Genomic DNA, 22,521 nt, shown 5'->3' on the forward strand with positions numbered 1-22,521 from the left:
CGGGAAGACTTCTTGTCCAATGTCCTCTAGAGAAGATTGTCCTGGGTGTCAGCGTACCTGGGGACTCTGGCTCTGCTCCGTAAGGGCCACTTTCCCCCCAGGCCTCAGGCTGCCTATCTGCATGATACAGGCTGGTCCCCCCTCCATCCCCACCCTGGGACTGCTCGAGGGAGGCCCCAGCCTCGAGGTCACCTGGAAGGAGGTGAAGGAGAGCTCTGTGAACAGCTTGATGAAACGCAGCATGCCCCGCGCGTGCTCATCCATCACGAAGGCGAAGATGACCTCGTGGGTCCCCAGCAGGGGGATGAGCGTCAGCGTGGACTTGGCGAGCCTGGGGGCAGGGTGGAGGTGGCATTCTGGACCTCTCCCGTGGACTCTTCTCCCTGTTCTGTGCCCCCAATCCCCGCCAAGCCCTGGTATCTCGGTCACAGACATCCTCCCCCACCGAGTACCCTGGGACAGGCTGCCTGGAGGGGAGGAAGTAGAGGTGGAGACCCCCAGAAGCCCAGGAGCTGCCCAGGTACAGGGGTGAGGGCAAGGCTTGGGGTCCCAGGCCAGGCCTGGGTGGAGGAAGAAAGATCACGTAGGGATCCAAGCTCAGCACCCCAAGATCTCTGACTCCGCCGGAAGGAAGGGCTGAGGGTGCCCAGCAAAGGCAGCTCAGTTACGTCACCTGCACTTGGTGTCTGTCTTGCACATGAGATTGGCCTTCAGTTTGGACACCACAATGCAGATAACCCGGACAAAGATGAGGAAGTTCACCTGCAGGGCAGAGGGGAGGGTGGCTGGAGGCCCTCTCAAGACACCCTCTCTCCCCGCTCCTCCGCCCAGTGCCACCCGGGCCCACAGCAGCTCCCTCTCCCACCCCACAGCGTCACTCACCCCGATGGCAAAGAGAATGGGCAGCCGGATGATGAGCCAGTAATTCATGTTGGAGTTCCTGGTCCAGCAGCTGGAGAGAAGAGACACACGGGCACCCGGTTGGACACACAGACCCCCCAGCTCCCAGTGCAGGCACAGGGCACACAAAGACATGTGGGCATGCAAAGTGACACACCCAGACCCACACAAACACTGCCATCAGGAGCTACCCAACAACCAGTCCCAGGACTCACACACACACACAGTCCTGAATACACATTCACACACAGAGATACGCACAGCCCCTTCATTAACCTACAGTCACACTCGTGTGTGTACTCAGCATCAAACACAAAATAACAGAAACGTTTCACTCACAGTTATTACAGAAAAACCTGCAGGGGGGGGACCATGGACCCCACAGACCCAGCACTCTTGTCATCATACAATCCGGGGAGGGGGAGGGAGGGGGACTAGAGAACTAAATTCATAAATTTAGCGCCTGGTCCCTCAGTTTACCGCCCCCCCCCCAACAGGCAGCAGCTGCACACGCCGGGGGCCAAGGAAACCCATGGGGTTTGAGGACAGGGACCTCAGCATACCCTTCACCCCCTCAGAGCAGGAAGGACACTCACCCCTCGTCCTCATAGAGGTACTTGACAATGCCCCAGGGGATAACAAACAGCAGGGGAACACCTAAGAGGAGAGAGGGAAAGAGAGAGGGGGGAGAGGGGCTGGCAGGCCAGAGCCACCGCTAGGCACACCCAGAGGCCTCTCCTACCAGGGCCTCTCCCTCCTCCAGCCCCTCTCCTTGCCTGGCCCCAAGCCACGCTTTCTGGCAGGTATGGAACTAGGCCGGTCTGGGTGCTTCGGAGAAGAGGCGGCAGGAACCACCCACCCCAACACCCCAGACTCTTCGTCACAGTCCTCACAGCCCTCCCCCTCCCGCGGGCCAGGCTCACTGTCAGGGCTGGCCCCCAGGGTCCTGGCTGAGACACAAGGACAAAGACACCCAAGTAGCGAGAGACGGGGCCAAAGAGTGGGGTAGGGAGGCCATGCTGGACGAGGTGGAAACAGGCCAACTCTCTGATGCCACCCACCCCTGCATCGGCCCACCTGTCCATCTCAGTCAACTCCTCTAGGCACTGAAGCCCCTCCAGGCTCCTGCCCCTACCCCCATGCCCCTGCATGTGGCTGGGCAGAAGCCTGGATAGGAGCCCTGTCCTTGACGCTGACAGCCCAACTGACTGCACAGTGGCCACAGTAACAACAGCTACCACCGCATGGCTGAGGCTGGATGGTGTGGTGGGCACCCTCTAGGATGGCCTCCAACCACCCCACCCCTGGTATTCCCACCCAGGTGTGGTCCACACTGTATCCAAATTGGTCTGTGTGACCAATAACGTACAGCAGAAATGATGGCATATCACTTCTGAGATTAGGCTATAAAAGATGGTCTTCAAAGGTTATAAAAGACATGTCTTGGGCTCTTTCTCTCTTAATTTGATCACTAGCCCTGGGGGACACCAGTTGCTGTGTCATGAGGGCACTCAGAGAGTCCCCTGTGGCAAGGGACGGAGGCCTCCAGCCAACAGCCAACCTGGACCTGAGCTTCCTGCCAACAACCTCAACAGTGAGCTTGGAAGTGGATTCTCCAACCTGTTAAGCCTTGAGATGACACCTACCCTGGCTGACAGCTGAACTGCACCTCTCTTAGAGATCCTGAGCCCGAGGCACACATCTCAGTTGAACCCAGAATTCTGACCATAGAAACTGGGAGACATAATTGTTGTCTTAAGCAGCTAAGTGTGGGGTCATTTGTTACGCAGCATAGGTAACTAATACACTGGTTTCCAGCTCCTTGAGGACAAAGCCTCATTCATCTCCAGAGCCTCAGCGCCCATCTCACCTGGGAGTTCAATATGTGTTTGTTGACTTAAAATTGGATTGTCCATCCTCGTGTGACAGATGAGAAGATGGATAGGCAGCTTAGGAGGACACAGGTGGGACTAGAACACAGGACCGCAATGCCACCACCCTCGATGGCATTCCACACCAACTCTCTCCATGCCTGTCTCTATCAGTGCCTCTCAGGGATGGAGATGTGGGTGTCTGAGACTAGTAAGAGCATACATATTAAGGGGTGTGGACACGATGTGTGTGTGGTGGAGGGGGGTCCATGTGTATACATGTGTGGCTTCAGGGGTCTCCCTCAGGGCAGAACCCACTTCATTGCCTTTCCCATCACCATCACCCACATCCTCAGCAAACGGATGTCCACTCAACAGCAGCTACAGAGCAGCTCGTAATCCGGGAGCTACTGTGCTTGACGGTGCAGACAGCTGGGGGAAGCAGAGCGGCTCACGGCTGACCAGCGCTGTCATCAGATAGCTCTCTCCTTGGCCATTTATTTTTATATAACCCTGACCTCTCAGCATCCAAGATGCTTTAGTAACAGGCCTTCATGAGATTGGACAAGAGGCAGATGGCCTCCAAAGGCTCCAGCATGTAGCGCAGAGCCTGCCACATAGAAGATGTCCAGTAAGAACGGAATGCATGAACAAATGAGTGAGTGGGTCAGTGTATCAATGAGAGAAGGGAAGCTGTCCAGGCAAGAACATGCCAACACCCTGAGCCACACACATGTCTGGAAACCTCCATCTTAGACATCCCCAGGCACCTGCTGGCCTTTCTCTGAGACCCCACTCCAGGACTGGGGAGCACACTCATGTTATCAGCCAGACCTGGTGAACTTCATTCATTCATCAGCATCTCCTTAACAAAGTCTTTAAAAATGCAGGTACAGGGCTTCCCTGGTGGCGCAGTGGTTAAGAATCCGCCTGCCAACGCAGGAGACATGGATTCAAGCCCTGGTCCGGGCAGATCCCACATGCCACGGAGCAACTAAGCCCGTGTGCCACAACTACTGAGCCTGCGCTCTAGAGCCTACGAGCCACAACTACTGAAGCCCGTGTGCCTAGAGTCCGTGCTCCACAACAAGAGGAGCCACCGCAACGAGAAGCCTGCGCACCACTACGAAGAGTAGCCCCTGCTCACCGCAACTAGAGAAAGCCTGCGTGCAGCAGCGAGGACCCAACACAGCCAAAAAAAGAAAAAAAAAATGCAGGCACCGCTCTGCCGCCTGCAAACATGACACACTCCCTGCTGGCTTCATCCTTCTCCTGTTTAGAAAATCAACAAGACAGGCTGGAGAAAAAAGCTTGAACTAAGACACACAAAACTGGCTCTGAGAAGTAATGCCTCCCTCCTGTGCAGCCTCCTTGCGGTGGGTTATGGGGGCACCCAGCCGCCTGTGGACGGCAGCAGAAGCTGACATGCCTTTCGGGGATTCCCCCAACGTGTCAGAGTCCTAATTTTAATTCTTACATTTGCATATGAAGCTAAAAGTTGTTTCCTGCGCCTCCCAACATGGGCCAAGCCTCTTGACATCACAACAGAGTTCTGGGCTCTCTGTGAGTCTCTCTCTGTCCTTCTGTCTTTGTGGCTTTGTCTCTCTCTGTATCTCCCATCCCAATTCCTCAAGAAAAGGACGTTATGATTGGGAAGTGGGGTGTCCCCTGGGTCCTGCCCTTTTGCCTCCTCAGACTCTGAGCCCCAAGCTGGGGTGTGAAGTGGTGGGAAAGGACTGGCACCCCCTTTCCCATTTCCTACTCAGAGACACTGCGTCCCCCACCCCAAACCCTCCACCAACCACCCACATGCCTCTGCACACATCACACCATCCCTTAGATTGTTCCTGCCCTCAGGTCACCATGGTGACAGCACTACAGTGCTGATGCTGTTTCCCAGGATGGACAGACATGCCCCCACCCTGAGGACAGCGCCCCAGGGCTCCCCTCAGTGACCTAACTCCGCCCCCACCCCTAGCTAGCTGCAGGGCTCTCCAGCTGCCCACTGCCTGTTGGACGGCCCTAGCAGGATGAAGAGGCCTGCGAGGGGAGGAAGGCCGAGCAGGGAAGGGCTGGGCCCTGGCGGAGGAGGGAGGAAGGGTAGGAGCAGGAAGCTGTGTGCAGAGGCCTGAAATTGCTCGGCCAGGCCCTCAGGGGCTAAAGAGATGCAGTGCAGGCCAGAGAACCTTGTGTGACAGGCGATGGGGCCCAGGGCCTGGGAGTCAGGAGGCCTAGTTCCAATGCCTGCTCTGTCTGTAAGGCCCTGCCGTCAGGACACTGATCATGTTAAAGCTCCTTTCAAGGTACTCTAAATGGGGCCGTACAGAATGAAGTAGCCTAAGAACATCAGCAACAAGGGACGAAGTGTGAGGACAGGGACAGGGAGACCGAGAGGGCCAGACAGAGCACAGAGCCAAGGGCCAGGCAACCCGAGGCAGCTTCCCGAGGAGGCGGGCTGGACCAGGCACAGCCTTGCAGAGGCTCAGGGGCAGGAGGGGACATCAAGGGAGGAGCATGGAAGTCTGCAGAGGTCAGGGGGCAGCCCGAGGCAGGCAGGAGGAGTGAGTGAATGTGTGGCAAGCGGGAGGAGGAAGGCAGGTCCTGTGGTGTGGGAGGCCCAGAGACGGGCCTGCTCCTGGCTCCATCCTGGGTGGGCACCGTGGGCCCCTCAAGATGCTGTTGCATCTGTTTCCGGGGTAGAGGGTGGAGGTGAGGGGCTGCTAGGGTGGGTGTCTCAGCTCTTGCCCCATCCTACCCGTGTTCTCATCGGAATCCCACATGGCGAGAGGCAGAAGCACAACCAGAAATGTTCCAGCAAAAAAAAAGACACAATGGTTCTTGGCAGACTTTTTCGGCTAGAACATTTCCAGCTGGGCTCCAGGCACATCCAGGGTCCACTCTTTCCTCAGCTGGCTTCCGGCCGACCCCCCTGCCTTACTCGGCTCTCCTCTGAGCCATCCTCTTCATCATCATGTGACAGAGCCATAGCCCCTCAGCCCGCAGCCCCAGGGACCCCCCGCCATGTGGCTCAGGACCCTCCATTTCCCTTAGGGGCTGCATTGCCCAGGACTGGATGTGGGGCTCTATCCCCAAAGGGTCTTGGCAGCGGGGATCTTTGAGGCCGGTGCCATGACAGCCAATGGTGTGCATCGTGTATTTGGCCAGATCGGGTGAAGGCCTCTGCTTCCTTTAAGGGAGGAGAGTCAGGCAAAGGCGTGGGGATGGGGGACAATGGCTTGACAGCGCCATGGGCAGCGAGTCCTGTGCCCAGCAGGGGGTTCTCCAGTGGGCCCCATACCTTGGCCCAGCAGTGTGTTCTGAGTACCCAGTTGGCCTCCTGGGGTAGCCTGAAGGCAGCCATTCCAAGAGGGGTCAGGGTCTCCCACCCCCCCGTGCTCAGTCGGGGCAGGGGAGTGAAATGAATGACAGCTGGCCTTACCCCAGCCTATGCTCAGGTAGAGCCTGAAGATGCGCTGCTCGGAGAAGACAGAGAGGGCCAGCAGCGTGTACAGGTACACCCCCTCCACCAGCAGCCAGTAGTAGTTGGCCGCCACGCAGTACTGCATGAGCAGGAACACCAGCCGGCAGCCCAGAGAGTCCTGGGGGCAGAGGAAGGGTCCCCAGGGGACAAGAGCTCTGCGCCTGCCCCTCTTGACCCCCTCCCCGTCCTGCCCCAGCTGCAACCCTGCCGTGGTGAAGGCAGGGCGACAGAGCTGACAACTTCCAGCCGGAGCCAGTGTTAAGAACTTGACCTGCTTTAGCTCATCGGATCCTCACTATCCTGGATGGAGGACACTAATATTATCCCCATACAGGTGAGAAAACTGGAGTCCAGAGAAGTTAAATCACTTGCCTAAAAATTAGCTAGTTAAGTGGCAGGCCTGGAATTCAAACCCAGGTCTGTCTCCAAAAACCACTCGCCTGAGTCAAACAGAACTCCCTAAGGGCGGGGCAGTAACTCCCTTCTTAGGCTGGGGGCTTCCCCAGGGTGGACAGCCTCTCCCTGCCTCTCCCATCACACTGGGGGCTCCCTGAGGACCAGGCCTGGGAAGCTCTTGCCTTTCTTTGTATCAGGCCTGGGTGGGGTGGGGGAGACAGACTTTCATGGCCTGTCCACCCCCTCCCCAGGCCCTCCATGGAGACACCACACACCTGGTAGGAAAGGAGCCCATCCCACTGGTGCTTTTGGGCGGCCGTGCTGTACATCCACTTGAGGGCTGCATCCTTGATGAAGACGGACAGTGCTCGGAGGATGAAGGATGCAAACAGGTTCAGGTGGATGTAGTTTCGGGTACAGTGCAGGTGTCTGCAGGAGAAAGCAGGGCCCGCCCTGGCACAATGGCCGACACTTCTGCTCCACAACCCCCGGTTCTCAGGCCAAAGCACACCTCAGGCATGTGTCCAGCTCTGGGGCCATGATGCTCCTGTCTTTCCTCCTCTGGATACCCTTCTTCCCCATAACCTTGAAAATCCTTTGGATCCAACTCAAATCCTGCCTGGCCATGAAGTCTTCAGCTGTGTGATTACTGCCACCCCCAACCCCGTCCACACTCTATCTTTTCTCTGCTGCATCTTCTCTTCTACAAAGTCACGTGTAACCCAAGTGATTTGTGTGAGGACCACTTTCCCCACTGGGGACTTGCTTGGCTTCTTGATGACAGCCCCTGTCTAATATGCCTCCAGGCTGCCTTACAGAGGCAGAGTGAGGCTAAGCATACGGCAGGAATTCAAACAGTATTGGATACAACTTCAACATCCTTTCATGTAAAAACACATAGCAAACCGGAAAGATGAGGGCATTTCTTAACCCAATAAGGGCTATCTAGCCAAACAAGGAGCAAACATCATTCTTACCTGGACATTTTTAGAAAGATTCCCTTTAAAATCAGGAACAAAATTAGGATTATCTAGCTGTAAGATCTACTTACATCACATCTACTCAACTTTGTACTACAGATCCTAGCCACTGTAAGAAGGCAAGGAGAAAAATGCATAAGAATTGGAAATAAAGACACAAAACTGTCATCATTTGTAGATGATAGACGATCTTCATAGGAAATCCAAGAGAATCAACACACAAATTATTAGAACTAATCAGAGTTCATTCAATAAGGTTGCTGATGTGTATGTTTATGTACATCAGCAATAAACAATTAAAAAGTAAATTTTAAAAATTCATTTGCACTACTTTTAATTGGCTACCTAGAAATAAGTCTAACAGAAGAAAGCACGATTTCTATGGAGAATACAGTAAAACTTGCTTAAAATTATTAAAGAAGATGAAAATTAACAGAAGATTCATGGATAGAAAGACTACCTTGAAAGTGTCTATTCTCTTCACAATAACCAATAAATTCAATATAGCTATAATAAAATTCATAGCTATAATAAATTCAATATAGCTATTGAATAAATTCAATATAGCTATAATAAAATATATTTATATTTATTATAAAAATATAATAAAAATTCCAACAGTTTTTTGATGGAAATTTTAAAAACTTATAAAGAAGAGCCAAGGGCCAAGAATATTCCAGACACTGCTAAAGAACCACAATGTGGGGGCCCTTGCTATAAGAAAACCAAGTTGTTTTTATTTTTTGGCCACACCGCACAACATGCAGGATCTTAGTTCCCCGACCAGGGTTTGAACCCATGCCCCCTGCAGTGGAAGCGTGCAGTCTTAACCACTGGACCACCAGGGAAGTCCCAAGAAAACCAAGGTTTTTGACGAATCTATAGTGGTTAAGGCACCATAGCATAGGCAAAGGGACAGATAACTAGACCAATGGAAAACAATCCACATGACAGAGACCCACTCAGGCACAGATGATGCTTGCTGCCTGGCAGAGTAGGCACTGCTATCAGTAAATGGTCCTGATGCAATTAACATGTATACATGTCATATGTATACATGGAAAAATGAAATTAAATCTCTTGTTTTCACTACAGACAAAAATAAATTCCAGGTTCACCAAACAGCCATAAGGGATGTGCAGAACTTATGACCCTGGGATAAGGAAAGGTTTCTTAAACAAGACCATAAAGAGATTTGGCCTTTGGGGAAAAAAATTGATATATTTTTTTATCAGTTGGAAAAATGAATTTTTATCAATTGATAACACTTACTGAAAAATTTATTTTATCAATAAAATCAGATACATTGATATATTTCATCCCATTAAAATTAAGGACTTCTGTGCATAAAAGGCACCATACAGCGAGTGAAAAAATAAACCACAGGCTGAGAGGATATATCCTGGATTACTATCCAGAATATACAAGGAATGCCTAAAATAAAAAGAAAAAGCCAAATAAGCCAATAAAAAAGTGAGCAAAGGATATGAACAAGCAACTCACAGAAAGAAACATAAAAAGTATGCTAGATCTCTCCAGGAATCAGTGATATACAAATTAAAATCATAGTGAGATAGTTCACACACTTCAGATTAGCAAGAATTAGGTCTGAAAATAGGAAATACTGGTGAGGATGTGAAGCCAAGGGAGCTCTCATGTATTACCAGTAAGAGGGCAAACTGGCATGACCACTTTGGAGAACAACTTCACAACCCCTAATAAATTTGCAACAGCACGCTGTATTCAGACCAGGCAATTCTACTCAGAGGCATGTGCCCCTGGAGAAATGCACAAGGGGTCATGGGTAAGAATGTTCATTGTAGCAAGGTTTATAATTCAGAGAAGAAAAAAAAGAGAAACACCTCAAATGTCCATTAAAAGGATAACAAATAAACTGTAATATATCATACAATGGAGTGACACTTAAAATGAATGAAACAGAACTGCCTGTATCAATGTGAATGAACCTCACAAAAACATAATGTCAGGCCAAAAATAACTGCTGAAGAATATGTCCAACATGCCATTAAAATATGCAAACCCCACACTATATATTCATATAGATACTTAGAAATGTGGTAAAAGTACAGAGAGATGCGTGGGGATTATAAGTGGCCCCTCGGGGGTTCCCTCTGGTGAGGAGGGAGCATTACTCGGGGAAGCTTAACTGCGCGGTGGGCTTTAGCTCTTGGGCTGGATGGTGTGTGTGCACAGGTGAACATTTCATAATAAAAGAGGAGAATATTCTCAATGAGTGCATTTATGAAGCACTGACTGTGTGCCCAGCCCTGACTGTGCCAGAAGCCATGGGGACCATGGGAGGAATGTCACCTCTCCTGTTCCTGCTGGCTGGTGTCCTGAGCTCCCTACCCTCGGAATCCCTCCTGCCCTTGAACCCAGCCCTCCTGGCCCACCGCCATCAGTGCAGAGGGCATGGGAAGAGCCTGGTACTCTGGAAGGAACGGCTCATCCAGGTTAGACCTAGGAAAGGATTTTCCATGGGAGCTGACAAGCTCCAAAGAGAGCAGAATCTCTAACCCCGAGGTCTTGTCTAAAATCATACTGAATTCCCGATGACCTGTTACATACGCTCACCGGAGAGGACTTCCCCCACTCCTATCACCCACTGTTAAGGTGTGGAGCATGTGCTTTGTGTGTGCACGTGTAGTGTTTGTTTTTCCTTTTTTGCGGTATTATACGCACACATTTACACGGCACAGATTAGACTAAGTACACAGTGTCGTAGCCTGTGTTTTCAGCCTCATAAGTCTACCACATAGACGGTGTGGGTTCTCTGGACATCTCTTAGGAGAGGAACCTGCTGCGCTGCTGCTTCGGCTTGGCGCCCCCTCCTCTATTTGGGGACAGAACGGCAGGTAAGGCTGAAGCAGCCCCCTTACCTGAAGCCCAGGAGGATGGCCGAGGCGATGACCAGTGCAGTGAAGGAGAGTGCGTAGCCCACCGTGTAGATGACGTAAAGGGACAGGAGCTGCTGCTCCGGGGAGTTCTGTGTGCACACGGGGGACACAGTGTACAAGGGGTGGCCCACAACCCTCCTCTCCCACATTCTTCTTTCCCATGGGACAGGGGCAGAGGTGGGGCCCCAACGCAGCCCCACTGGGACCCTGGAACTAAGAAAGAGAATAACCTATGGCAATGGTCCTCGGATTTCTAGGGCCCTGTTCCAAGGCCGGAGAGGTGAACGCACACCACCTCTGTCCAGAAAGCATGGTGTGCAAAGCCCGAGAGGCCGGGGAATGGGCAGATGGCCACAGGCCAACTCGCCAGATGCCCAGGTCCCTGCTCCCATGAAGCTGGCACCCTGCTGCCCCCTAGCTCGCCGGCTCAACTCACTTGGTCCCCTCGCTTGGACTCCTCGCACTCGGACAGGTCCCTCCAGGGCAGGCTCGAGTTGTCCTTGTGCAGCCACAGGCCATCGGTGGTGCAAAACCGGTACACGTGACCCTGCAGCACTGGGGCGGAGACATGCAGTAGCTGAGCCTCAGCCCAAGGCCACCTGCCCCTCACCCCTCTCCACCCTGGGGGTCACCCCAGCTGCCCCAGAACTGACCCCTCTGCGCGCGCGCGCACACACACACACACACACACACACACACACACACCCTCGGGCCTTCCTCTCCTGCCATGTGCCTGTCTGACCCACCCTCAGCCTTTCCTCTCAGACACCCTGGAATGCAGCTTGATGAATTCACACTATGGAGATGAGACCGCGCTAGCCCATTTCCACACCCCTGCCTCAAATCGTGCTATGGACAAGGTTTGGTGCTGACGAGCAGTGGCCCCAACAGACCCACGGCCACCCTCTGAGACTGCTGATTCACAGAACTCAGGCCCCACCTTCTTGGGCAGAGCAGACCCCAGGAACAAAGTGGGCATAGAGCTCTTGAGAGAAAGAAGGAGACCCAGCCCCATCCTCAGGGAGCCCCGGTCTGAGGGGAGACACAGCCCTGCCCTTAAGAAGTTCTAATCTGATGGAGGAGACCGAGTCCTATTCTCAAAGATCATCTGATTTAAAAGGAACACATAGTCAATGGCAGACACATAGCCCTTAGAGACACTCTGTTCAAAGGGGTAGTGGTGGGGGGAGGGAAGACCAGCTCTTCCCTTCAGGTAGCTCCAAGTAGCTGGAGATGGAGACTGTCCTTGGAGACCTCCCAGTCTGAGAGTGGGGAAACATCCAGCCCCTGGCCTCAAGGAGCTCCCAGTCTGAAGGAGAAAGGAAGCACAGTCCCTGGCTTCAGAGAATCAAGACTCTCACAGAAAATAAAAACCAAAAGGTGCAGAAAGGAATAACATAAATGCAAACCGAGAGAGATCAAACACAGGCCCAGCAGAGCGGGGAGTGGGATGTCCCTGTGTCCACTCACATCCCGCCTGGGCATCTGGCGCTGAGGCGACCACCTGCCGTGCCTCACTGTCCACCCACCCAGGGAGGGGGATGGCTTGCGGCCCCAAGTTTGCAGTGAGATCACAAGAGGGCACAGGGGATTACTTTTGTCTGAGAGGAAATGTAAGTCTGACGCCAGGGCCAGGAAACTAGGGACAAAAGTGGGGAGAGATTTAGCACAGGGGGATCAAGGAGGGGAGCTGGAGCCAGGACGAATTTTAAAAGATTTAAAAACTCTAAAGGCCAAAAGATTTTAAAGACCAGCCTCCCAGCTGTGGGGAGAAGGCTCAGCGTGAAGGAGGGAGCGTGGAGAAGCCGCGAGGCCCTGGCGGGCAGTGGCTGCTCAGAAGTTTCCAGCTGGAGACCTGCAGCAAGGGCAGGTCTGTGGAAAAGGATCATTAACGTGAGCGCCTGAGGGCGGCGGCCTCGACCCCAGGGCCCACACCACCAGGGCCGGGAAGGGACGCACCATCTAGGACAGGGCTGTATTTCACAGTTCACAAACCATCGACCCGCCCACTGCTGCCATATGCCAGGACACCTTCACCTTAGGGGCCAGGGACAGCTCTCTGCCTGCACAGTCAGGCACTTGCAGGGCCTGCCAGTGGGACCCTTGTCCTCCCTGAGCCGGTCCCTGGCTCCCAGCTCACTCTCCCCTTTCTCCACTCCCTTTCAGAGACCCTGGCCCGCTTCAGGAGACAGAAGTTATCTGGTAATACTGTGGGGTGAGTCAGCTTGCGGCATCACTGCTTCTAGAAGAAACTGCATTTTAAGAGACTTCCCCAGGAAGAGACACAAAAGCCTGAAAATCTAATGATGGGCCTTGGGGCAGTGGGAAGACCAGTGTCCCAATAGCCCCCTGACTCATTTATGAACAAAATTAGGAAAGGACAAAGGCAGAGAAGGGGAGGCACCAGGTCTGATTTAAGCAACTACAAGGGCCCCCAAATGTCTCTCTTATCTGCTGCATGGATGCCTGGAATTCTTCACCAGGGGTTGAGTCTTCTGATATAAGAGCCAAACCAGTCTTCAGGAGTTGATGACCCCAGAGCAGTGATGGGGATCTGGGCTGACTCCATGGACAGTGAGACTGATATCAGAACCTTCTCTGGAAACCCATTTAGATGGGAGGAAATGGGGAGAAAAGAGAAGGCAGAGGGGCCAGGGGAAGGGAGAGGACATCGCAAAGGGGCCCAAACGGTCGCAGCGCCAGGTACCCAGTACGCAGCCCGCAGCAGTGTGACCCTAATAACAGCCACTTGCCACAGCTGGCACAGGGTCTGGCATACAGGAGGCGCTTGAATTGATGTTTTCCTTCCTACCTGCTCCTTTCGAACCCCCTCTGCAGGCTGCTCACTCATAGAATCGGGTTTTGAACACCTGCTGTATGCCTGACACCTTTGAACATCATGACCACCTTACAAGGTAGGCACAGCAAATCCCACTTTACAGATGAAGCAACTGAGCCTCTGAGAGGCCAAGTGACTTGCCCAAACTCATCCAGCCAGGAAGCAGCAGAATCAAGATTGCAGCCCTCATGGGGCTTCCCTGGTGGCGCAGTGGTTGAGAGTCCACCTGCCGATGCAGGGGACACGGATTCGTGCCCCCGTCCAGGAAGATCCCACATGCCATGGAGCGGCTAGGACCGTGCACCATGGCCGCTGAGCCTGCGCGTCCGGAGCCTGTGCTCTGCAATGGGAGAGGCCACAACAGTGAGAGGCCCTCGTACCACCAAAAAAAAAAAAAAAAAAAAAAAGATTGCAGCCCTCAGCTCTTGGTCTCCAGAGGCCAGAAGTCAGCAGCCAAATTCACTGCCAACAGTCAACAATGGCCATGTGCCATTTATCTGCCCTTCCTCCAGGCTTGGATTTGCCAACCTTCAGCATCCTCCCAGCAGGTCCTCTTGCCAGTTTGGGCCCCCGGCACCCTGCCATTCCTGGGCCCTCTGCTCAGGGCAAGCTGGGAGGGTAGGGAGGCAGTGTGTGCACAGACGTAATTGTTACTGGAACAGTGTCAAGGGATCACTGCGTCCTTGCGAAGCTCAGTGAGCCTATGCGAGTGTGTCTGTCAATTATCCTTCATTAGCAGCAAACATTAAAAGCCAGGGCTGGTTCCTGGCCAGGCTGTGGTCCCCAGGTGCCCATCTTTGCTGGAGATGGGGTGGGTCTGGACACAGTCCGGCTTATCAGCCCAGCTTTATCTGGCCCAGGTGCTGCTGATAAATCATAGCCAGAGCCTTGGCTCTGGTCTTGTCAATACCAGGAGGCATCCGGCCGCATGCCAGGAGGCCTAGGGATATTTCATTAAGTCAGACCCTGGTGCTGGAACTAAAACCCCCAATTAAACCCTTCCCCTCCCGGAAACCGCAGCGGCGTCTCTAATCAAGCTAACAGCCGCCCTTCCATGTGGACGCGGGCACTCAGGGCTGTGGAGAGCCGCTCATGAATCCATTAGCTCCTGCATCCTGGCAACAGCAATGGCCAGCACGGACTTCTGGGCCCCCATCTCCTGGGCCGGGAAGCCAAGATTCAAAGCGGGCAGTCATAGGCCCTCCCCAGAGTGCTGGAATGACGGTCAAAGGCAGGCCTCGAACTGAAGGTGTCTGCTTGGGGTGGGGGTGAGGGGCAACACATCACATCACAGCCTAGGAGAAGGAGTTCGGGTTCTGAACGACAGACTCAAGGTCAATCCTGGTTCTGCCCTCAACCAGCTATGGGACCTTGGGCAGACCTCCTCAGGTCTCAGTTTCCTCATCTGTAAAATGGGAACCATGATAACTTCCCAGGTCTCTGGTGTGAGGATTAGGAGATAAAGCATGTGAAGTGCCTGGTACCTGGTTGGTCTTCAAAACAGAGTCACAGTGAAAGACCTGCTGCCACCCCCCTGCCCCCACCAATTCCTCAAAACAGTACCCCTTCACTGGGGGCGGGCTGGAGCTTAGGACACCGCCTCAGCCGGAGCTCCTCCAGGGCCAAGCTGGGGCCTCGGTTTCCCTCTGGCAACCCTGGCCTGCTGTAAAAGCTCAAGGGAGGCACCTGTCAGAGTTTCCAAGAACTGTGAGTTATAGACAATTTTTAAAACATTTTATGACTCTCCTATAATTAGAACCAAGCTAACAGGTAGGGATCAGAAGGGGGTGCAGCTAATCAGACTGGAATGATTTGTAATGAGCAGATCAGCTGTTTGTGGTTAAACAAGGCTGCTGGAGGGCCCTCGGGTGGCAAGAGGCTCTCTGAAGCCACTCCAGCCTTCTGGTTTACAGAGAAAATCTTGTGGACACAAGGCATCTCCTTTGAACGCCTTCCTTCCTTGACTCACCTGTTCCCACCCTCTCTGTGCAATCCCCAGTTCTGACTTAGAGGGGTCAGAATTCAAGGACTTGGCTGGCTTCCCTGGGATATTGTATAGTTCTGAGGCCTGGGCTGGCCCCATCTCTGAGCCTGACATCCTCCCTCCCTGGAGGGCACTCTTTCCCTCTTCTCCATCTGCCTGTTCTTCCAGGCCTAGCCCCGACATCACCTCCCTCTGGAAGCCTTCCTGGTGCCACACCCCAGGCAGAAGAGGTGGCTCTGACCTCCCTCAGCACCACTTCCCAGGCCCCTGAGCTGACCTCTTCAGCCCCATGGGGAAGGTCACCCCTTCTCCCCCATGCCCGTATACTCACACACCCCTAAGGTCTCACTGACATCCCCAGCTCCTGACACAGACCTGCCCCGGGGAATTGTTCTGAATTTAATTCTCTCTCTAGTCACTCATCCCTCTGCCCTGCTCTGCACCCCAGAAGGCTGAGCCCCGTGGACAGCATCACTTGGGCTCTTTGCCCTCCGCTGGGTTTGGGCAATGGGAGGCACCAGCAGAAGGTAGGAGGGTGGAAGGAGAGAGAGGCTGGGGTATTTCTCCCTTGCTCCATTCTTGCCTTGATTCTGAGGTTCTGGCAGTGGCTTTGCCCCTCTGTGGCCAAGGCCCTGCCCTGCTGGTGGCCTCTCCATCACCACGACCTCCAGCTGTTCCTGCCCCACTCGGGTCTAGGGATGCTAAAGCTTCCCACTGTTGTGGTCCTTGGTGCTTTATGTACCTTTTTGGCCCCTTAACCCTGCCAGCCTCTGAAGTGGCCCCTCCATTAAATTCTTTTCAAATTCCCAGCTGAGTGTGTTTTCTGCCAGGACCCTGCCTGAGACCTGTCCCCCTTGCTTCTCTCCACTTTGAACTCCCACTATGACGTTTTTCCACAGTCTACCCCCTTGATCGGCCCAAGAAAGTTCCAGAACGGCCCCCTTCCTGCTCCCCCATGCTCTGGGAGGGGGTGAGGGAAGCCCCTAGTGCCAGCTTCTGCCAAGCTGAACAGCCAGGACAGGCCAGAGACAGCAATTATGCTGCAGGAGCCCACGGTGGGTGTCTCTGCAGGTCCCTAACTCAGAGAGAGGGGAGAAGGAGGCAGAGTCTGTGATCCCACGTGTCAGAAAAGGGAGTGAATTAGCTTGGTGAGTCGGGGGAGGGGGGGGCTGGCAGGGGGCCTGCACAGTGGCCGTTATCTTCACGGAGAAAGCAATAAAACCGTGTTCGCTCATAAACGGGCACCACCAGGACCTATTTCCTGCTCAAATAAAATTAAAGGTGATGGATGGAGCCGTGAGCGGCAGGCAGAGCTGGGGGCAGCTTAGTGCTGAGTGATGGGCCCTGTCCTGCGCCTGGCTCCCTGGGGTCTAGAGGTCTGGCCCCAGCTGGACAGGCAGCCAGTCCCAAACCATTGGGGAGCGAGGAAAGTGTGTGTATTGCGGGAAGTGGGCAAGGTAAGTCAGGTAGGTGGAAGAAATTAACAGCAACCAATTTTCAAGAACCTACAATCCTCCCAACACCCCCATCACCTGGCTTTATCCCATCTCCCACATGGTAAGCTGAGGCACAGAGAGGTCTAGAAATTCACTCAAGCTCACACAGCCACTCGGAGCAGCATCAGGCAGAACCATAAGATTGTACAACTCGACTTCTTCATCTCCAGGGAGAGGGCAGGCAGCTCACCGCCCTCCCTCGGGGTGTGCCCAGCCAGCAGAGGCCTAGGCCACTCGCCTGTCCCCATGCCCAGAGCCACGCACACAGGAACACACACACACGCACACGTACGTGCCCGCACACTGGAGGAAGCCTGGTGTAGCAGTGAAACATGCTTACTCTAAACCAGACTCCTCGGCTTATTTGTAGGTCTGCTACTCACTTGCTGTGTGAGCTTGGAAAAGTCACTTAGCATCTCTCTGCCTCAGTTTCCTCCTGTGTAAAAGGGGAGGGTCACCAGAGTGCTTGCCTCGCAGGGCTGTTGTGAGGATTAAACGAGTGTAGGTGTGTAAAGTGCTTACAGCTGGCCGCAGAAACGCTGCGTGAAGGGCACTGATCTGCTCTGTCTTACGCAGGCGCCTGCCTCTTTCCAGGCCCAGGCTCTCCCTGTGCACCTCAGGGTGGGGTGGGTATACTGGGAGGGAACAGCAGGAGAGAGTCTCCTCAGGACTCCTGCCTGGGCTTCATCTGACTCCAGTCCTGTGTTCTGAGGTGAAGCTCACACTGGGCCCTGCCAGCTGCCCTGATGTTCCACTAAGGGGCTGCCTCTCCCAGGAAGCCCTCTAGCTTCCCAGAGTATGACCTCAATCTCACACTTGCTTCTGGGCCAGTTTCTGCTTGGTCTCAGGCCCCTTCAGTGCACTGTAATTAAGAGCACAGGCTGGCTTCAAATCCTGGCCCTGCCATTTACCACGTCATCTGGAGCGAGTGACTTAAACTTTCTGGGGCCTCAGTTTCCCTATCTGTACAAAACAAGCACACCCACGGGGTAGTTGTAAAGATTAAATGAATACTCGGCTTTCAGGGCAGGACTGGGCACATAGCAGGTACTTAACGCCATTATTATAAAGTAGTGCCCTTTCTCCCTTCCTTAGACTGTGAGCTCTTTGAGGCAAGGGCGCTTGTCTCCTGTTAGCCTCCCTGGTGCCTGGGACAAGTGGGTGGGTGTTGGGGGCCACGTTAACTCCCCCTCCAGTCAGAGCTCCCCATGCAGCCTCTGTAGATCTCTGTACTCCAAAGAGTCACAGCTTTCCCAGTGCAGACTGTCCCCTGCAGACAGGAGTGAGCCGGGGAGGGCCTGGGGGGCAACTTCACCAAGGCCCCGATCACTACTCCCGTCGGGGTTCATCTGAGCAGTGAACCCCTGAAGAGTCAGGAGGTGGCTACAGGCCACTACCAGGTGGGCGGCACCTACAAACACACACATTACACACACACACACATGCATCAGAGCAATGACACCTCTGAGTAACCCTACCCCACACCGAACCGCCAGGAACTGTTCCTACCTGACTCCTTTCCTGAGGCAGGAGGGTGCTCACATTTCTTTCTTAAGTCAGACGCCACGATTTCCCCGCAGACCCCACCTGCCAGGACGGGCCTCAGGCCCAGGTTACACCGATGCCACCCCCTACTGCCCCCCACCCCCAAGGCAAGAAAGGCAGCCCACCAGGAGGAGGCCCAAAGACCTCCTGGAGCGGGGAGGCTGTGTCTCAGGGGAAAGGAGGCAGCGCGAACCCCACGCCAGCTCCACTCCCACCCCGGCCTCCTGGGCACAGGGCGGGGGAGGGGACTCACCGCTGCTGGCCCAGGGCAGGTACCAGGGGCAGCTGACGTTCACGAAGGTGCCCGGCGGCCCATCCGGCCAGCAGGCGTAGTCATCGAAGGTCCGGTTGCAGAACAGGCCTGGTGCAGCAGGACGAGGGCATCTGAGTCCCAGTCTGACCGGGGCCCTTCCCCCCAGGTTCCCCACCGGGGAGGCTGCCTGGCAGAAACCTGCGCTCAGCTCACCTCCACTGAGGCTTCCTACCCGCCCAGCAGGTGCCACTTATCAACAGTGGGACTTGGAGCAAAGTACTTAAGGTCTCTGTTTTCTCACCTGGAAAATGGGGTTGATCCCCAGCCCACAGGGCTTTGTGGGGACAAATAGCAGAGCTAGCATAGATAACTGAGCATAGTAAGTGCTCAATAAACGATCCTCATGGGCCTGTTATTAAATTACACACCACGGAGGAGGGGGATGGTAGCTCTCCAGGCTAAGATAACCCTCCTCAGGTGACTGGGTCATGACTGCAGGTCAGGACTGGAACACAGGCCTATCAAGCCTCTGCTCTTTTTTTTTCATTTTTTTAACATCTTTATTGGAGTATAATTGCTTTACAATGGTGTGTTTCTGCTGTATAACAAAGTGAATCAGCTATACGTATACATATATCCCCCTATCCCCTCCCTCTTGCGTCTCCCTCCCACCCTCCCTATCCCACCCCTCTAGGTGGTCACAAAGCACCGAGCTGATCTCCCTGTGCTATGCGGCTGCTTCCCACTAGCTATCTATTTTACGTTTGGTAGTGTATATATGTCCATGCCTCTCTCTCACTTCGTCCCAGCTTACCCTTCCCACTCCTCGTGTCCTCAAGTCCATTCTGTATGTCACTCCCCCTAAACGCTTATTACTATAAGTACGTGGGTTGGGCCTCCTGCCCTGGCACAGGCCGGGAAGGGCTGAGGAGGATGCAGAATAGAAAGGCCAGGTGTCTGCTCCTGAGGGGCCCCAGTCAGGGGTGAGGGGGAACACAGCAGCAACGAGGCCGCACCCCAAGGCATAGGGTAGATGAGGGGTCCTAGAGAGGCAAATGATGCCCAGCCAGGCGTGGGGCCTCCCAACGCCATGGGGAGCTGGTTGGGTGCACTCACCTGTGGCTGGGGGCGGAGCCTCGGTCAGGAAGCGCTGGCACTGGCGTCGGTATTCTCGCCATTTCTCCACTGTCTCTGAGAGGGACACGGTGGCACCCTGGGGAGAAGAAAGAAAAGGGGGCCCCTTAGGTCCAACCAACCTCTCTTTTATGCCCAACCCCCCCCACACACTTGGTTTCTTGATCTCCAGGGGACCTTAGAGCCCCAAACTCCACAGGCTTTGGCCATCTCTGAAAGAGGGTGACAACACAAAGAGCGGCTCCAGGTGGATGTCTTTATATCTTTATCCCTCCCAGGGCATAGCCTGGGGTGTAGTAAATGTCCAGCCAGTGGCTACTGAAAGGACACTGTTGGGGGTGAGTGGGGGGAAGGGCCACTGGCTGGGCGTGTGTCTCATTCATGGTTTCATCTGCCCTCACCCAGCAGAGAGAGTTCCTGAGGGCCCTGGGCTTTGTGACTGCCACGGGCTCCTTTCCAGCACCCAGTCAGCCTTCCTGCGAGGCTCTCACGCTTTCGTCCACCAGTCTTGAAGGCAACACGCAGGCCCAGAGTGGGAGAGTGGCTCAGTCAAGGTCACAGCACCCAAGGAGCAGAACTAAGCCTAGGACCTGGAGTCTCCCAGATCAGTGACTGTGACGGAGCCGTGGAAGGTGTGGGCTGAGGTGGGATTCGGTGCTGGTAATGCTGCCCACTAGCATCCCTCCTGCAAAATGCAGTCATGTTACCTGGGAGGTCAACAGGACCCCCACCGTCTCCTTGCAGCCTAACAACACAGATCAAATATCCAGCTCTATCAACTGCAGGAGAAGTCCTGAGGACATGGGGTGAAGGGGTCAGAAAAGTTCCAGAACACAGAGATTGGGTCTTCAATGGGAGGGGCCCCCCTCTCTGTGAATAGATAAGGTAACAGAGCTGGCTTTTTAGCAGAGACCCAAGCAGATGCACCCAAGTGAGAATTATCCATGTCCAGACATTTTAGTGTACTTCTTTAGATATGTCTTGGGACTATGTTCCTTTTTTATTTGTATTTTTTCCTGAACAGGCTTAAGATGATAAATATCCCTCCTTTAGAGCCTGCAGACACACAGATGACCAGGTAGCCCCTTGTATAAAATTTAGGACCTATACATCATTTAAAACAAAATTTCACTTTTTGAAATCACAAAAATACACATGCGTGCTGAAATTACAACAGCTTCATTTTGGGAGCTTGTACCACCCTTGACGGGTGGTGCCCTAAGCACATTGGATCTGGTTTCCAGGTAATCCTGCCCAGATTTAAGCTGCGTTGGGGCTTATAAGACACTTCTCGTAAAGACACAGGTTGTCTTGGGCTCATCCCTGGCGGTACAGGAAGCCCTAGGGAGGGGACAAAGCTTGCTTGACAAGCAAGGGGACAGTCTTGGAGTGAGTGTGCTGAGGCCACAGGCAGAGCAACCTAAAAGACAGTGCTCTTCTGAGCGCAAAGGTCAAGTGTATTTGTTAAACAAATAAATAAGGAATCAAACCCAACAGCCAAGGCAGTGTCAATTTTAGCTACAACTGAGGGGTCAGCGCAGTTTTCACTAGTGCCAGTCCTGGTGGATCCACCCCCCGACCCCCACCCGCTTTCCTTCTCCTCCCCGGAATGCAGCAGCTGCTGGTGGTCAGGGCAGGGAGACCAGGGAGAAATCCCACCTGATCACTCTAGGAGGAAAGCAGGCAGCAAGCAAGGCCGCTGCTGGGAACTGGGACAGAAGGTGTGTCCGGAGCAGGGAGCAGGGACTAGGAAGCCCATGGGAACCAGAAGTCTCAGGGTGGGGATAAAGGCAAAGGCCAGCACCAGGAAGGCCAGCCTGGCCACCAGCACCCCAGAGAGCTTCGAGACAGCCTTGTCACCTGCTCGGAGCAGAGCCTCGGACAAGAAACTATCTTCAGACGGGGGCTCCCTGAGGGCAGGGCTGTGTCGCCCTCAGGCTGGGGCTCCTTAAGAACAGGGGTTGTGTCCCCCCTCAGATAGCTTCCTGAAAATAGGGGTCCACCGTCTGCCTCCTGCCCCAGTTGAAGTTCTCCAAATACTGCTCACCGCACACCCCCCTGCCCAAACACACAAACTACCAGAACTCTGGCCTCTCCCCACCTGGCGTTTATGGAAATAATATTGTGTCAGGCTCTGGGTCGGGGGACGGACTGGGGGGACATGGGGAGCACAAAGATGAAGGCCAGAGCCCTGACCTGCGAGAGTCCCCAGGCTACTCGGGGGTGGGGTGGGAGCAAATGCTCTTCAGGACATAGCAGAGAAGGCAGCGGTGAAAGTGCTCAGGGAATGGCTGGGGCAGGGCTCGGTGAAGACTTGAGAGCCCTGGGGGACGCCGGGGACTGTGAGCTGGGGTTGGCGGAGGGAAGGGGTGTAGGGAGAGACTGGGCCCAGCAAGGGCAGAGGGTGGGCATCTCAGCAGGAGGACCCAGCAGGAACGAAGGCGCAGAAGTGGGGACGTCGGTGCTCTGGTGAGCAAGCAGAAGACAGCCTTGGACTGATGTTCAGGAGAATTTTCTGGGCCAGGGAGAGAGTAGGCAGGACCTGGGACAGACGTGAGGCTCTGGTCTGGAAAAAGGCTGGGGTCACCCAGTGCAGCAGGGTCCAGGGGCTCAGGGGAACACAGTTACACAGAGAAGAGTGAATAGCCCTGGCTTTGGGCTCAGGGCCAGGCCTGACTCTGGCTCTCCCATAAATTAAGTTTGTGACCTTGTGCAAGAGTTTTA

The 22,521-nt window shown here is 54.2% G+C and overlaps 1 protein-coding gene across 1 annotated transcript in view; it reads right to left on the minus strand.

Moving 5' to 3' along the window:
• GLP1R (glucagon like peptide 1 receptor) overlaps positions 1-22,521 on the minus strand; it is a 31,620-nt gene that overhangs the window by 4,366 nt on the left and 4,733 nt on the right. Inside the window, exons 2-11 of the mRNA XM_060110315.1 lie at positions 19,780-19,876; positions 18,664-18,771; positions 10,983-11,101; positions 10,529-10,635; positions 6,924-7,077; positions 6,211-6,370; positions 1,497-1,557; positions 883-952; positions 674-762; positions 193-331 (exon numbers count right to left, since the gene is read on the minus strand). Of these exons, the coding sequence (XP_059966298.1) occupies positions 193-331; positions 674-762; positions 883-952; positions 1,497-1,557; positions 6,211-6,370; positions 6,924-7,077; positions 10,529-10,635; positions 10,983-11,101; positions 18,664-18,771; positions 19,780-19,876 (1,104 nt within the window). The remainder of the gene's footprint in view (positions 1-192; positions 332-673; positions 763-882; positions 953-1,496; positions 1,558-6,210; positions 6,371-6,923; positions 7,078-10,528; positions 10,636-10,982; positions 11,102-18,663; positions 18,772-19,779; positions 19,877-22,521) is intronic.

The sequence above is a fragment of the Mesoplodon densirostris genome, chromosome 10, assembly GCF_025265405.1.
Source record: "Mesoplodon densirostris isolate mMesDen1 chromosome 10, mMesDen1 primary haplotype, whole genome shotgun sequence".
Lineage (NCBI taxonomy): Eukaryota > Metazoa > Chordata > Mammalia > Artiodactyla > Ziphiidae > Mesoplodon > Mesoplodon densirostris.